The following is a 15,207-nucleotide window of genomic DNA, read 5'->3' as shown; positions in this document are numbered from 1 at the left end:
ACTAAAAAAGTTCTTTCTAATATCTCTGTGGCTCATTTGGGCACTCAGTTTCCACCTGTGTCCCCTAGTGCGTGTGCCCCTTGTGTTAAATAGCCTGTCTTTATCAACCCTGTCGATTCCCTTGAGAATCTTGAATGTGGTGATCATGTCCCCCCTAACTCTTCTGTCTTCCAACGAAGTGAGGTTTAATTCCCGTAGTCTCTTCTCGTAGCTCATACCTCTCAGCTCGGGTACTAGTCTGGTGGCAAACCTTTGAACCTTTTCCAGTTTAGTCTTATCCTTGACTAGATATGGACTCCATGCTGGAGCCGCATACTCCAGGATTGGTCTGACATATGTGGTATATAATGTTCTGAAAGATTCCTTACACAAGTTTCTAAAGGCCGTTCTTATGTTAGCTAACCTGGCATATGCTGCTGCTGTTATCCTCTTGGTATGAGCTTCAGGGGACAGGTCTGGCGTGATATCAACCCCCAGGTCTTTCTCTCTCTCGGACTCTTGAAGTATTTCATCTCCCAAATGATATCTTGTATCTGGTTGTATCCTTGTAGCTATGGGCACCTGGGTGTAAACCTATTGATGGATGGTGTTATAAGGTCAACATGGAGGTGAAGAACTTAACCGGGTCCCGATGTGGTGTCAAATGCGGCCCGTGTGTGTGTGTGTGTGTGTGTGTGTGTGTGTGTGTGTGTGTGTGTGTGTGTGGAGGTGGCCTGTAACGTGCAGGTCTGTGGCCAGGCGGCACCAGCGCCCTGGACGCGGAGTCCCGACTTTATCCTCGAGGGAAATAAGGTTTATTATTACAGGCAGGTGTGTGGCGTCGCTGTCAGCCTTGACTGGCGCCTCACACACCTACTCATCCTGGCATACTCATCAACTATACTCTTCGTTACCTATGATGGGTGCTCACCCACCCTAGCCTGGGGACAGGCCCAGATATCCAAGTTTATATAAAGGCTTTACTCAATGACTGGAAATAAATTCATTCCCTAATGACTGAAGATGTTAGGAGGAAGGAGAAGTCAGTTGACCCTGGTGAGACTTGACCTCGGGCGTGTCAGGTCAGGTCATGGGTAGACCTAACCTTGGGGTCACGGTTTTGATGGTCAAGGAGGGGATGTGGACCTGGGGGGGAGGGGGAGGAACAGGGGGGGTAGCGGTATTCGAGGTAAATATACCGTTTATTGTGGTGTGTTGACGGAGCAGTTTGAGCTTTAAGTGGGAATGAATTAACGGATTCTGCCCCCCCATCGCCAGCAGTCAGGCTCTCAAGGGTATTATCATATTACTGGCCCTTGTGGTACAAGCTGCGCGGGGCGTGGTACAGCCGTGTATGTCTCCGCCTCCCTTCAGCCTTCCAGGAATACCTTCCTGGAAGACCTTCCTGGAAGACCTTCCTGGAAGACCTTCCAGGAAGACCTTCCTGGAAGACCTTCCAGGAAGACCTTCCTGGAAGACCTACCTGGAAGACCTACCTGGAAGACCTTCCTGGAAGACCTTCCAGGAAGACCTTCCTGGAAGACCTCCCAGGAAGACCTTCCTGGAAGACCTTCCAGGAAGACCTTCCAGGAAGACCTCCCTAAGCGAGTCCACCGCGTGTAAACAAACCTTCCAAGCGCCCCCACCTGGAGAGAGAGTCCGGCCGCTGGCTCACCAGGTGGTTCAGGTCCAAGACAGTTATGGCACAGACTCGGGTCTCGAACACGCCACAAGCCGTTGTTCCGGCGTGAGGAACGACCTTACCGACAAGCAGCAATCGTAAATAATAAAGTCAACATACTGCTGAGTAAACAAGAGAGATGAGAGATGAGAGAAGGAACGTTGGGTGTGTGTAGACGTTGAGAGAGGCGCGGAGAGAGAGCCTGTTATCCCGTGATCCTCACACTGAGGCGAGTCAGTATTATAATAATAATAATAATATTTTATTTAGGAAAAGTACACACATAGATGCAGTTACAAAGATTCTGATTGATTTATAGATAGAGCTAGTACATACTATACCTAAAGCCACTAGTACGCATAGCGTTTCGGGCAAGGCCTTATTAATTAAGGTACTACAACTAGCTACAAGTACATTACCAACCATTGGAGGAGGAATAATATTTTGTGATTCAAAGTCTGCTCTTCAAGCAATCGAAAACTTCTCCTGGAAGATCGACAGCAAGAACCTCATGCTACCAATTATAAATGACCTAATTTATGCACAGAGTAAAGGGTTTCGAATCTCCTTTGTATGGATACCTTCACACATAAATATAACCCATCATAATGAGACAGACATTGCAGCCACATTAGCGTGTAACAAAAATGAAGTTGAATTAGATCTAGGTATCTCCATCTCTGCTGTCAAAACTGTATTGGTCCAAACACTCAGGTCTGACAGGAGAGAAATTACTGACTCCCAACGACCTGAAAGTACTAGTATAAAAAGCTGTGATTTGTTCAGATCTGAAACCTATGTTTATGGGCAGCACCAAACGTGGACCAGACTGTGCGACACGGTGGTTGCCAGGATCAGGTTGGGTTACCGTTACCTGTGGCAGGTGGCTACCGTTACCTGTGGCAGGTGGCTACCGTTACCTGTGGCAGGTGGCTACCGTTACCTGTGGCAGGTGGCTACCGTTACCTGTGGCAGGTGGCTACCGTTATCTGTGGCAGGTGGCTACCGTTACCTGTGGCAGGTGGCTACCGTTATCTGTGGCAGGTGGCTACCGTTACCTGTGGCAGGTGGCTACCGTTATCTGTGGCAGGTGGCTACCATTACCTGTGGCAGGTGGCTACCGTTACCTGTGGCAGGTGGCTACCGTTACCTGTGGCAGGTGGCTACAGGTGACGGATCTCCCAATCCTGAGCACTCCAGGTGCAAACTCTGTGAGCAGGAACTGCGGCATGATCATACATCACCCACATTACATCACCGAATGCCCAGTTATTAAACCTTTCAGACCAGTTGGCATGAGGTACCTGGAGCTTTGCAATTACTTAATGCACTCTCGGTGTTCTTGAGGATATCCTCATATTGAACCCAGAGTCTGCCAGTGCAGACTACTTATCACATGACTCTGTATGACTAACCATCCTGTGTGATGGGGATCTTTAGCATCACATTGCTAGTTCTTGACACACACTGTACTCCCCCTTCATATAGTCTAGGGCAGCTGCACAAATCAGATGTACCTAAATGTGTTAATAAAAATAAAAAAAAAATAAAAACAGGAGGAGGAGAGTGTGATTCCCTGCAGTTGTCTCCGTGTCTCGTACGTCAGGCTGCGAGCAGCCGCGTCCAACAGCCTGGTTGATCAGTCCGGCAACCAGGAGGCCTGGTCGACGACCGGGCCGCGGGGACGCTAAGCCCCGGAAGCACCTCAAGGTAACCTCAAGGTAAGGTGTCCGAACACTACAGTACACACACTTTGTGCACATAATGGGAATTCTGCCTTTATTTTCTTTGAAAGAAAGCTGCGAAATCGCACTGTTTGCTGGACCCGAGTGCAAGCACACAGATAAATCTGAAAGTTAAATTTGTATAGTCAACACTGTGTGTGTGTACCGACCTAGTTGTGCTTGCGGGGGTTGAGCTCTGGCTCTTTGGTCCCGCCTCTCGACCGTCAATCAACTGGTGTACAGATTCCTGAGCCTACTGGGCTCTATCATATGTACACTTGAAACTGTGTATGGAGTCAGCCTCCACCACATCACTGCCTAGTGCATTCCATTTATTAACTACTCTGACACTGAAAAAATTCTTTCTAACGTCTCTGTGGCTCATTTGGGTACTCAGTTTCCACCTGTGTCCCCTTGTTCGTGTCCCACCCGTGCTGAAGAGTTTGTCTTTGTCCACCCTGAAAATTCCCCTGAGAATTTTGTAAGTGGTTATCATGTCTCCTGTTACTCTTCTGTTTTCCAGGGATGTGAGGTTCAGCTCCTTTAGCCTTTCCTCGTTGCTCAATCCTCTCAGTTCCGGGACGAGTCTGGTGGCATACCGCTGAATCTTCTCTAACTTTGTCTTGTGTTTACTAGGTATGAACTTCAGGCTGGAGCTGCATATTCCAGGATTGGTCTGACATAAGTGGTATACAGGGCCCTGAACAATTCCTTACACAAGTTTCCAAAGGCAGTTCTTATGTTGGCCAGTCTAGCATATGCCGCTTATGATATCCTTTTGATGTGGGTCTCTGGGGACAGGTTCGGTGTGATATCGACCCCCAGATCTTTCTCTCTATTTGACTCTTGCGGGATTTCACCTCCCAGATGGTACCTTGTATTCAGCCTTCTGGTCCCTTCGCCTAAAATCATAAATTTACACTTTCTTGAGTTGAACTTTAGTAGCCATTTTCTAGACCATTCCTCAAGTTTGTCCAGGTCATCCTGTAGTCTCTGTCTATCTTCATCTGTCTTGATTCTTTTCATAATTTTAGCATCATCAGCAAACATTGAGAGAAATGAGTCTATACCCTCTGGAAGATCGTTTACATATATTAGAAACAGGATGGGTCCAAGTACAGAGCCCCGTGGGACTTCACTGGTAACATCTCGCCACTCTGATGCCTCCCCTCTCACCGTTACTCGCTGTTTCCTGTTGCTTAGATACTCCCTTATCCACTGGAGCACCTTATCTCTTATTCCTGCCTGCTGCTTCAACTTTTGTAACAGCCGTTTATGGGTTACTGTGTCACAGGCTTTCTGACAGTCCAAGAAGATGCAGTCTGCCTACCCTTCTCTTTCTTGCCTGATTTTTGTTGCTTGGTCATAGAATTTTATGAAACTTGTGAGGCACGATTTACCCTCTCTCTGAACCCATGTTGGTGGTGTGTTACAAAGCTATTTCCCTACCGATGCTCTACGAGCCTTTTCCTCACGATCTTCTCCATCACCTTGCATGGTATACAAGTTAGGGTAACCGGCCTGTGGTTCAGTGCCTCTTGCCTGTAACCCTTTTTGTATATTGGGACTACATTAACTGTCTTCTTACTTTCTGGAAGGTCTCCTGTTTCCAGTGACCTGTTATACACCATAGAGAGTGGCACACTTAGTGCCTCTGCACTTTCTTTTAGTATCCATGGTGAGATTCTGTCAGACCCAACAGCCTTTGTCACATTCAGCTCCAACAGATTCCTTTTGACCTCATCACTGGTGAGGTCAAATTCCTCCAAGGTTGCTTGGTTTGGCGCCTCCTCCTTTAGTGCAAGGGCTTCTCCTTGTTCTTTTGTGAAGACCTCCTGGAATCTCTTGTTGAGTTCTTCACACACCTCCTTGTCATTCTCTGTGTATCTGTTCTCCCATTTTCTCAGTTTCATCACTTGTTCCTTCACTGCTGTTTTCCTCCTGATGTGGCTGTGGAGCAGCTTTGGTTGGGTCTTGGCTTTACTCGCGTTGTCATTTTCATACTGTTTCTCTGCTTCCCTCCTCACTCTGATTCTCTTCACCTCTCACTCTCACTCTGTGTGGCAGCATCGGAGTGTGAATATATGAATGCTACACAGTATTCATCTATAGACATCCATATATGGTGAAACACATGTGAAGAACCTCTCACACACTCACAGCTCCCTGACAAGAGGGAGGCAGCTTAGCTTAGCTGCCAACACCCACATAAACGCAGGAAAAAATAACGGAACTGCTTATGCAGACACGAAATTCCCGTCAAAGAAGGAATAATTTAAATAGGGAGATTGAAGAAATCGAGCGGAAATTGAAACACTCATATGAAACTGAAGAAAGGCAGTTAGAACAGAAAGCAATTCAGGAAATAAAGAAAAATCCAAAATATTTCTTCTCATATGCGAAATCAAAAGCAAAAACCACTGCCAGTATTGGACCTATTCGTACAAGTGAAGGTTCATGCACGGAGGATGACAAAGAAATTAGTGAAATCCTAAAAAAGCAGTATGAGGACATGTTTAGCACTCCAATAAACAACATGAAGGTGGAAGATCCAGACAATTTCTTTATGCGGGATATTCAAACCCCTGTAAATATAACTGATATAAACACGAGCGCACTAAATTTTGAAAAAGAAATTGAAAACATGCCCATGCACTCGGCCCCAGGTCCAGACTCATGGAATTCAATATTTATAAAGAAATGCAAAGTGCCGGTAGCACAGGCACTCAGTATACTGTGGAGGAAGAGCTTGGACACGGGGGAGATACCAGATGCACTTAAAGTAGCAGACATAGCCCCTCTACACAAGGGAGGGAGCAAAGCATTGGCAAAAAATTATAGACCAATTGCACTAACATCGCACATCATAAAAGTATTTGAGAGAGTGATTAGGAGTCAGGTCACCAATTTCATGGAGACCAATGACCTTCACAACCCAGGCCAACATGGATTTCGAGCGGGAAGATCGTGCCTCTCACAGCTACTTGAGCACTACGACAAAGTCACTGAGGCATTAGAAGAGAAACAGAATGCTGATGTGATATACACGGACTTCGCAAAGACCTTCGATAAATGTGACCATGGCGTGATAGCACACAAATGAAGTCAATGGGAATAACCGGTAAAGTAGGACGCTGGATACTCAGTTTTCTGTCAAACAGGACTCAGCGAGTAACTGTCAACCATATAAAATCTAGTCCAAGTGCAGTTAAAAGCTCTGTACCTCAGGGTACAGTCCTTGCACCGCTGCTTTTCCTTATTCTCATATCAGATATAGACAAAAATACAAGTCACAGCTTCGTATCATCCTTTGCAGATGACACAAAAATCAGTATGAAAATTACCTCGGCTGAGGACATTGAAAAACTTCAAGCTGATATTAATAAAGTTTTCGACTGGGCATCAGAAAATAACATGATGTTTAACAGTGATAAATTCCAGGTACTCAGGTACGGTAAAAATGAGGACCTTAAACATAATACAGAGTACAAAACACAATCAAATGTACCCATAGTAGGAAAACAGCATGTAAAGGATTTGGGAATAATAATGTCTGATGACCTAACGTTTAAGGAGCATAACCAAGCAAATATTGCGACAGCCAGAAAAATGATAGGATGGATTACGAGAACTTTCAAATCCAGGGATCCCATCACAATGGTTGTACTCTTCAAGTCACTTGTGTTGTCCCGTCTTGAGTACTGCTCAGTACTCACTTCCTCCTTCAGAGCAGGAGAGAGTGCTGAAATAGAGGGAATACAGAGAACATATACGGCATGCATAGACGTGATAAAACACCTAAATTATTGGGATCGTCTCAAAGCTCTCCAAATGTACTCACTAGAAAGAAGACGAGAGAGATATCAAATAATATACACCTGGAAGATACTGGAGGGCCAAGTACCAAATCTACACAGTAAAATAACAACGTACTGGAGTGAACGACATGGAAGAAAATGTAGAATAGAACCAGTGAAGAGCAGAGGTGCCGTAGGCACAATCAGAGAACACTGTATAAACATCAGAGGTCCGCGGTTGTTCAACGTCCTCCCAGCAAGCATAAGAAATATTGCCGGAACAACCGTGGACATTTTCAAGAGGAAACTAGATTTATTCCTCCAAGGAGTGCCGGACCAACCGGGCTGTGGTGGGCATGTGGGCCTGCGGGCCGCTCCAAGCAACAGCCTGGTGGACCAAACTCTCACAAGTCGAGCCTGGCCTCGGGCCGGGCTTGGGGAGTAGAAGAACTCCCAGAACCCCATCAACCAGGTAACCAGGTATCATGGTGTCAGCAAGGCGGACAGCCCGCCTGCTTTCATACCTCTCACTGTATTTCCCACTTCTATACTTCCCTTCACCTATGCCTCTCCTTCCTCTTTACTCCCCCACCCCCACCCCAAAAAAATGGGTTGTGGGAGAAAGAGGCCTGGGGGGAGGGGTGTTGGGGTGGCCTGGGGGAGAGGTGATGGGGGGGGCTGTGGAAGGGGTGATGGGGGGGAGTAGTAATGGGGTAATGGAGTAATGGTGAGGGGGGAGGAGAGGAAGTTGTGTGTGAGAACACGAGAGGTTGTGGGAAAGTTGTCAGGTTTGGAAGGATGAGGGAGGGACTGAGGGAGGGGCTGAGGGAGGGGCTGAGGGAGGGGCTGAGGGAGGGACTGAGGGAGGGGCTGAGGGAAGGGCTGAGGGAGGGGCTGAGGGAAGGGCTGAGGGAGGGACTGAGGGAGGGACTGAGGGAGGGGCTGAGGGAGGGGCTGAGGGAGGGGCTGAGGGAGGGGCTGAGGGAAGGGCTGAGGGAGGGGCTGAGGGAGGGGCTGAGGGAGGGACTGAGGGAGGGGCTGAGGGAAGGGCTGAGGGAGGGGCTGAGGGAAGGGCTGAGGGAGGGACTGAGGGAGGGGATGAGGGAGGGACTGAGGGAGGGGCTGAGGGAGGGGCTGAGGGAAGGGCTGAGGGAGGGGCTGAGGGAGGGGCTGAGGGAGGGACTGAGGGAGGGGCTGAGGGAAGGGCTGAGGGAGGGGCTGAGGGAAGGGCTGAGGGAGGGACTGAGGGAGGGACTGAGGGAGGGGCTGAGGGAGGGGCTGAGGGAGGGGCTGAGGGAAGGGCTGAGGGAGGGGCTGAGGGAGGGGCTGAGGGAGGGGCTGAGGGAGGGGCTGAGGGAGGGGCTGAGGGAGGGGCTGAGGGAAGGGCTGAGGGAAAGGCTGAGGGAAGGGCTGAGGGAGGGACTGAGGGAGGGGCTGAGGGAAGGGCTGAGGGAGGGGCTGAGGGAGGGGCTGAGGGAGGGACTGAGGGAGGGGCTGAGGGAGGGGCTGAGGGAAGGGCTGAGGGAGGGGCTGAGGGAGGGGCTGAGGGAGGGGCTGAGGGAGGGGCTGAGGGAGGGGCTGAGGGAAGGGCTGAGGGAGGGGCTGAGGGAGGGGCTGAGGGAAGGGCTGAGGGAGGGGCTGAGGGAAGGGCTGAGGGAGGGGCTGAGGGAGGGGCTGAGGGAAGGGCTGAGGGAGGGACTGAGGGAGGGGCTGAGGGAGGGGCTGAGGGAAGGGCTGAGGGAAGGGCTGAGGGAGGGGCTGAGGGAGGGGCTGAGGGAGGGGCTGAGGGAGGGGCTGAGGGAGGGGCTGAGGGAAGGGCTGAGGGAGGGGCTGAGGGAGGGGCTGAGGGAGGGGCTGAGGGAAGGGCTGAGGGAGGGGCTGAGGGAGGGGCTGAGGGAGGGGCTGAGGGAAGGGCTGAGGGAGGGGCTGAGGGAGGGGCTGAGGGAGGGGCTGAGGGAGGGGCTGAGGGAGGGGCTGAGGGAGGGGCTGAGGGAAGGGCTGAGGGAGGGGCTGAGGGAGGGGCTGAGGGAAGGGCTGAGGGAGGGGCTGAGGGAGGGGCTGAGGGAGGGGCTGAGGGAGGGGCTGAGGGAAGGGCTGAGGGAGGGGCTGAGGGAAGGGCTGAGGGAGGGGCTGAGGGAGGGGCTGAGGGAGGGGCTGAGGGAGGGGCTGAGGGAGGGGCTGAGGGAAGGGCTGAGGGAGGGGCTGAGGGAAGGGCTGAGGGAAGGAGGGAGGGAAAGTTATGCGAGGAAGAGAAAGAGAGCGAGTCTAAGTGTTCCTCTCAGGAAGTCACATGTGTGATCCTGTAAGGTGTACACCAGGGAAGACGTGACGCTCCCTAAACTAGTAAATCTATCCCCCCCTAACCTATCCTACCCTAATGATGTATCCTAAGCTATTCTAGTCTACTCTATATTAACCTTTCCTACCCTATCTTGAGGTTATCTTGAGATGATTTCGGGGCTTTAGTGTCCCCGCGGCCCGGTCCTCGACCAGGCCTCCACCCCCAGGAAGCAGCCCGTGACAGCTGACTAACACCCAGGTACCTATTTCACTGCTAGGTAACAGGGGCATAGGGTGAAAGAAACTCTGCCCATTGTTTCTCGCCGGCGCCCGGGATACAAGTTAGGCAAACCCTAACCTAACCTTTAACCTATCTTCATCCGTCCTACCCTAACCTATCTTAATCTAATCTATAATAATTTAACGTAATTCATCCTACCCTAACCGGTTAATCTGAACCTAAGCCAATCTACCCAACCCTCACCTAATGCTGTGGATAAACTGAACTTAAAATATGAACTAACAGAATAAAATAATTATTATACTAACTCCTTCAACTGCCTTAGTCAGGTCACAAGCAGGTGATCACCCTGGAAACACAAACCGAAACTGTCTCCATTTTCCGCTTGTTACAACTTTTAATAAAGTTGTTACATCTTGGCTTAACGTGTTTATGACGTATTAGAACGTTGTTACAACTTGCTATATTGGTTGTTATAACTGGTTAGGAGGTGTTAAAAACTTGTTCGAACGTTGTACCAACGTCGTAGTTTCGGTGTGTGTTTGGTGCTCAAGCATCTTAGCAGACTATGGATTTGCTCCATTTTCAGCCAATTTTGTAAACAGCCTCTGAGATGTGCACAAAAATAATAGCCTGTCCAAAAGCTGCCAATTCCTTTTGGGTAATGTGTACACAAATCTAATTAGCACCTATAGAGTTGTTATGGCTGGATAATGGTTTATTTCTCATCAAAATCTGCAAAGCCGTTCAGGCGCTAGAGCGATGACAGACACATTAAGGCTCATGAACCGGAGTTCACCTCACATGTAGTCTCATTAAATCATCAACCATTACTCTCACAATAATATTTATTTTGTTGAAAACACTTCATTGATTTTTTTTTTAAACATCAGAACATGAATTGACATACAACTCTCGAAGAAATACTCGTATACGATAATAATAATGCTGTATTGAACTACGGGCTCACCATAGCCCGTGCTACTTGGAACTTTTTGTTCCAGGTAGCGAATCTACAACAACAACAACAACAATATGCTGTATTACCACCTTATATCAGGAGAATATAATGTATAGGGACACTGTGAGTAAAAAAAAAAGAATTTAGTATGGTTCATTATAAACCTATTGAGTAATTTTCTAGTGTTTTTTTTAAGACTCAACTTGTGATTTTATGGAGGTAAACACAACATGGTGGAGGCGGAGGCCAGACAGGCGTCTCTAACTGTCCCTCAGCTACGGTAATGGTTGTTAGGACCAGACTGACAGGAGCAGAGCGAGAAGCTGACCTGTATCTTGGACTCTAGGTGACGAACATACCCACACCATACCCCTGATATACCACTGATATATCCCCTGATATTCCACTGATATATCCCCTGATATACCACTGATATATCCCCTGATATATCCCCTGATATATCCCCTGATATTATACCCCCTGATATTCCACTGATATCCCCTGATATATCACCTGATATACCACTGATATCCCCTGATATATCACCTGATATACCACTGATATATCCCCTGATATTCCACTGATATATCCCCTAACATACCCCTAATATACCTCTAATATACCCCTGATATACCACTGTTATATCATGCAATTGTTTTTCCTTCTAGACTTCAAGGAAGCAAGATGGAGGAGAACTGCACGCAGCTGCTCGTAACCGCACGCGAGTTACTCGCAAAAGGTGTTTGTGTCAACTGGTGAGACCAACAAAATCCTTCGAGGGCCAAGGTAGCGTCACGGGTAGAATCTTTTACACGTCGTGGTTCAGGGGTGCAGGGGTGTGTGTCTGGCAGTCACCTAGATGCTGGGAATCTCACGGCTATCCTCCTGCAATGTTCTCACTGATACATTACGCTAGCGGGAGTTCCTTGTGTAATTAGAATAATTACAGATAATACCACTACTCGTCTGGATGAAGTTGATAAGTGTATTAATAATTTCTTCTTAAATGGCCACGTTGGTTGATTAGGATAAGATTACTTTCTTCAGTCACACTCGAGAGACAATTGCTTCTCTAACATCAAACACCACGAGCCTCAAAGTGATGATTCTAACAGTTTCAAACACACACAGCTAACCACAAACACACACAGCTAAGCTCAAACACACACAGCTAAGCTCAAACACACACAGCTAAGCTCAAACACACACAGCTAAGCACAAACACACACAGCTAAGCACAAACACACACAGCTAAGCTCAAACACACACAGCTAAGCTCAAACACACACAGCTAAGCACAAACACACAGCTAAGCACAAACACACACAGCTAACCACAAACACACACAGCTAAGCACAAACACACACAGCTAACCACAAACACACACAGCTAAGCTCAAACACACACAGCTAACCACAAACACACACAGCTAAGCACAAACACACACAGCTAACCACAAACACACACAGCTAAGCTCAAACACACACAGCTAACCACAAACACACACAGCTAAGCACAAACACACACAGCTAACCACAAACACACACAGCTAAGCTCAAACACACACAGCTAACCACAAACACACACAGCTAAGCACAAACACACACAGCTAAGCTCAAACACACACAGCTAACCACAAACACACACAGCTAAGCACAAACACACACAGCTAAGCTCAAACACACACAGCTAACCACAAACACACACAGCTAAGCTCAAACACACACAGCTAAGCACAAACACTCACAGCTAACCACAAACACACACAGCTAACCACAAACACACACAGCTAAGCTCAAACACACACAGCTAAGCACAAACACACACAGCTAACCACAAACACACACAGCTAAGCACAAACACACACAGCTAAGCTCAAACACACACAGCTAACCACAAACACACACAGCTAAGCACAAACACACACAGTTAAGCACAAACACACACAGCTAACCACAAACACACACAGCTAACCACAAACACACACAGCTAACCACAAACACACACAGTTAAGCACAAACACACACAGCTAACCACAAACACACACAGCTAACCACAAACACACACAGCTAACCACAAACACACACAGTTAAGCACAAACACACACAGCTAAGCACAAACACACACAGCTAAGCACAAACACACACAGCTAACCACAAACACACACAGCTAACCACAAACACACACAGCTAACCACAAACACACACAGTTAAGCACAAACACACACAGCTAACCACAAACACACACAGCTAACCACAAACACACACAGTTAAGCACAAACACACACAGCTAACCATAAACACACACAGAGCTAACCACAAACACACACTGCTATCCACAAACACACACAGTTAAGCACAAACACACACAGCTAACCACAAACACACACAGCTAAGCAGAAACATACTCGACAAAAATAACCTCGAACAACGAAGCCACAGCAAATACACAACGACAAATACACAAATGTTTACAACAAACGACGCCGCAGCATTGAACGAAATTCTACCGGCCGGAGGAGAGTGGGTGGTGCGGCGGGTCCTTGAGGCAGGAGGCTCCGGCAGGGGCAGCAGCAGGAGTCCTTCACCTGCGGGCAGCAGCAGGAGTCCTTCACCTGCGGGCAGCTGCAGGAGTCCTTCACCTGCGGGGGCAGCAGCAGGAGTCCTTCACCTGCGGGCAGCAGCAGGAGTCCTTCACCTGCGGGCAGCAGCAGGAGTCCTTCACCTGCGGGCAGCAGCAGGAGTCCTTCACCTGCGGGCAGCAGCAAGAGTCCTTCACCTGCGGGCAGCAGCAGGAGTCCTTCACCTGCGGGTAGCAGCAGGAATCCTTCACCTGCGGGCAGCAGCAGGAGTCCTTCACCTGCGGGCAGCAGCAGGAGTCCTTCACCTGCGGGCAGCAGCAGGAGTCCTTCACCTGCGGGCAGCAGCAGGAGTCCTTCACCTGCGGGCAGCAGCAGGAGTCCTTCACCTGCGGGCAGCAGCAAGAGTCCTTCACCTGCGGGCAGCAGCAGGAGTCCTTCACCTGCGGGTAGCAGCAGGAATCCTTCACCTGCGGGCAGCAGCAGGAGTCCTTCACCTGCGGGCAGCAGCAGGAGTCCTTCACCTGCGGGCAGCAGCAGGAGTCCTTCACCTGCGGGCAGCAGCAGGAGTCCTTCACCTGCGGGCAGCAGCAGGAGTCCTTCACCTGCGGGCAGCAGCAGGAGTCCTTCACCTGCGGGCAGCTGCAAAAATGATGCTTCTGTCTCGGGGAGTTTTGAAGCACCTTCCACTCTGGTGAGGCTGAGTCACACCGGACGGACGAGAGCTTAAGTAGACCTGTGTGAGTGTGATGAGTCAGGTTGAGGCTGTGATGAATCAGACTGAGGCTGTGATGAGTCAGGTTGAGGCTGTGATGAATCAGACTGAGGCTGTGATGAATCAGACTGAGGCTGTGATGAGTCAGGCTGAGGCTGTGATGAGTCAGAATAAGGCTTAAATATTCGCCACCATGGCAAGAATAACGCTGCTGTACTGGCCAGGACCTGTCATACTCTACCATTGTTGACCAGGACCTGTCATACTCTACCATTGTTGACCAGGACCTGTCATACTCTACCATTGTTGACCAGGACCTGTCATACTCTACCATTGTTGACCAGGACCTGTCATACTCTACCATTGTTGACCAGGACCTGCCTTACTCTACCATTGTTGACCAGGACCTGTCATACTCTACCATTGTTGACCAGGACCTGTCATACTCTACCATTGTTGACCAGGACCTGCCTTACTCTACCATTGTTGACCAGGACCTGCCTTACTCTACCATTGTTGACCAGGACCTGCCTTACTCTACCATTGTTGTCCAGGACCTGCCTTACTCTACCATTGTTGACCAGGACCTGTCATATTCTACCATTGTTGACCAGGACCTGTCATACTCTACCATTGTTGACCAGGACCTGTCATACTCTACCATTGTTGACCAGGACCTGTCATACTCTACCATTGTTGACCAGGACCTGCCTTACTCTACCATTGTTGACCAGGACCTGTCATACTCTACCATTGTTGACCAGGACCTGTCATACTCTACCATTGTTGACCAGGACCTGTCATACTCTACCATTGTTGACCAGGACCTGTCATACTCTACCATTGTTGACCAGGACCTGTCATACTCTACCATTGTTGACCAGGACCTGTCATACTCTACCATTGTTGACCAGGACCTGTCATACTCTACCATTGTTGACCAGGACCTGCCTTACTCTACCATTATTGACCAGGACCTGTCATACTCTACCATTGTTGACCAGGACCTGTCATACTCTACCATTGTTGACCAGGACCTGTCATACTCTACCATTGTTGACCAGGACCTGTCATACTCTACCATTGTTGACCAGGACCTGTCATACTCTACCATTGTTGACCAGGACCTGTCATACTCTACCATTGTTGACCAGGACCTGTCATACTCTACCATTGTTGACCAGGACCTGTCATACTCTACCATTGTTGACCAGGACCTGTCATACTCTACCATTAATGACCAGGACCTGT

General features: G+C 48.9%; 1 protein-coding gene across 1 annotated transcript in view; it reads left to right on the top strand.

The window, feature by feature from the left end:
* Window positions 1–1,333: 1,333 nt before the first annotated feature.
* LOC123752546 (serine-rich adhesin for platelets-like) overlaps window positions 1,334–15,207 on the top strand; it is a 14,302-nt gene continuing 428 nt past the window's right edge. Inside the window, exons 1-4 of the mRNA XM_069333728.1 lie at window positions 1,334–1,758; window positions 11,332–11,418; window positions 13,215–13,935; window positions 14,241–15,207. The exon at window positions 14,241–15,207 is cut by the window's right edge and continues 428 nt beyond it. Coding sequence (XP_069189829.1) covers window positions 1,334–1,758; window positions 11,332–11,418; window positions 13,215–13,935; window positions 14,241–15,207 — 2,200 coding nt within the window. The remainder of the gene's footprint in view (window positions 1,759–11,331; window positions 11,419–13,214; window positions 13,936–14,240) is intronic.

The sequence above is a fragment of the Procambarus clarkii genome, chromosome 30 (assembly GCF_040958095.1).
Source record: "Procambarus clarkii isolate CNS0578487 chromosome 30, FALCON_Pclarkii_2.0, whole genome shotgun sequence".
Classification (NCBI taxonomy): Eukaryota; Metazoa; Arthropoda; class Malacostraca; order Decapoda; family Cambaridae; genus Procambarus; species Procambarus clarkii.
The sequence above is the reverse complement of the archived record's forward strand: the minus strand, read 5'-3'. Positions and strand labels throughout refer to the sequence as shown.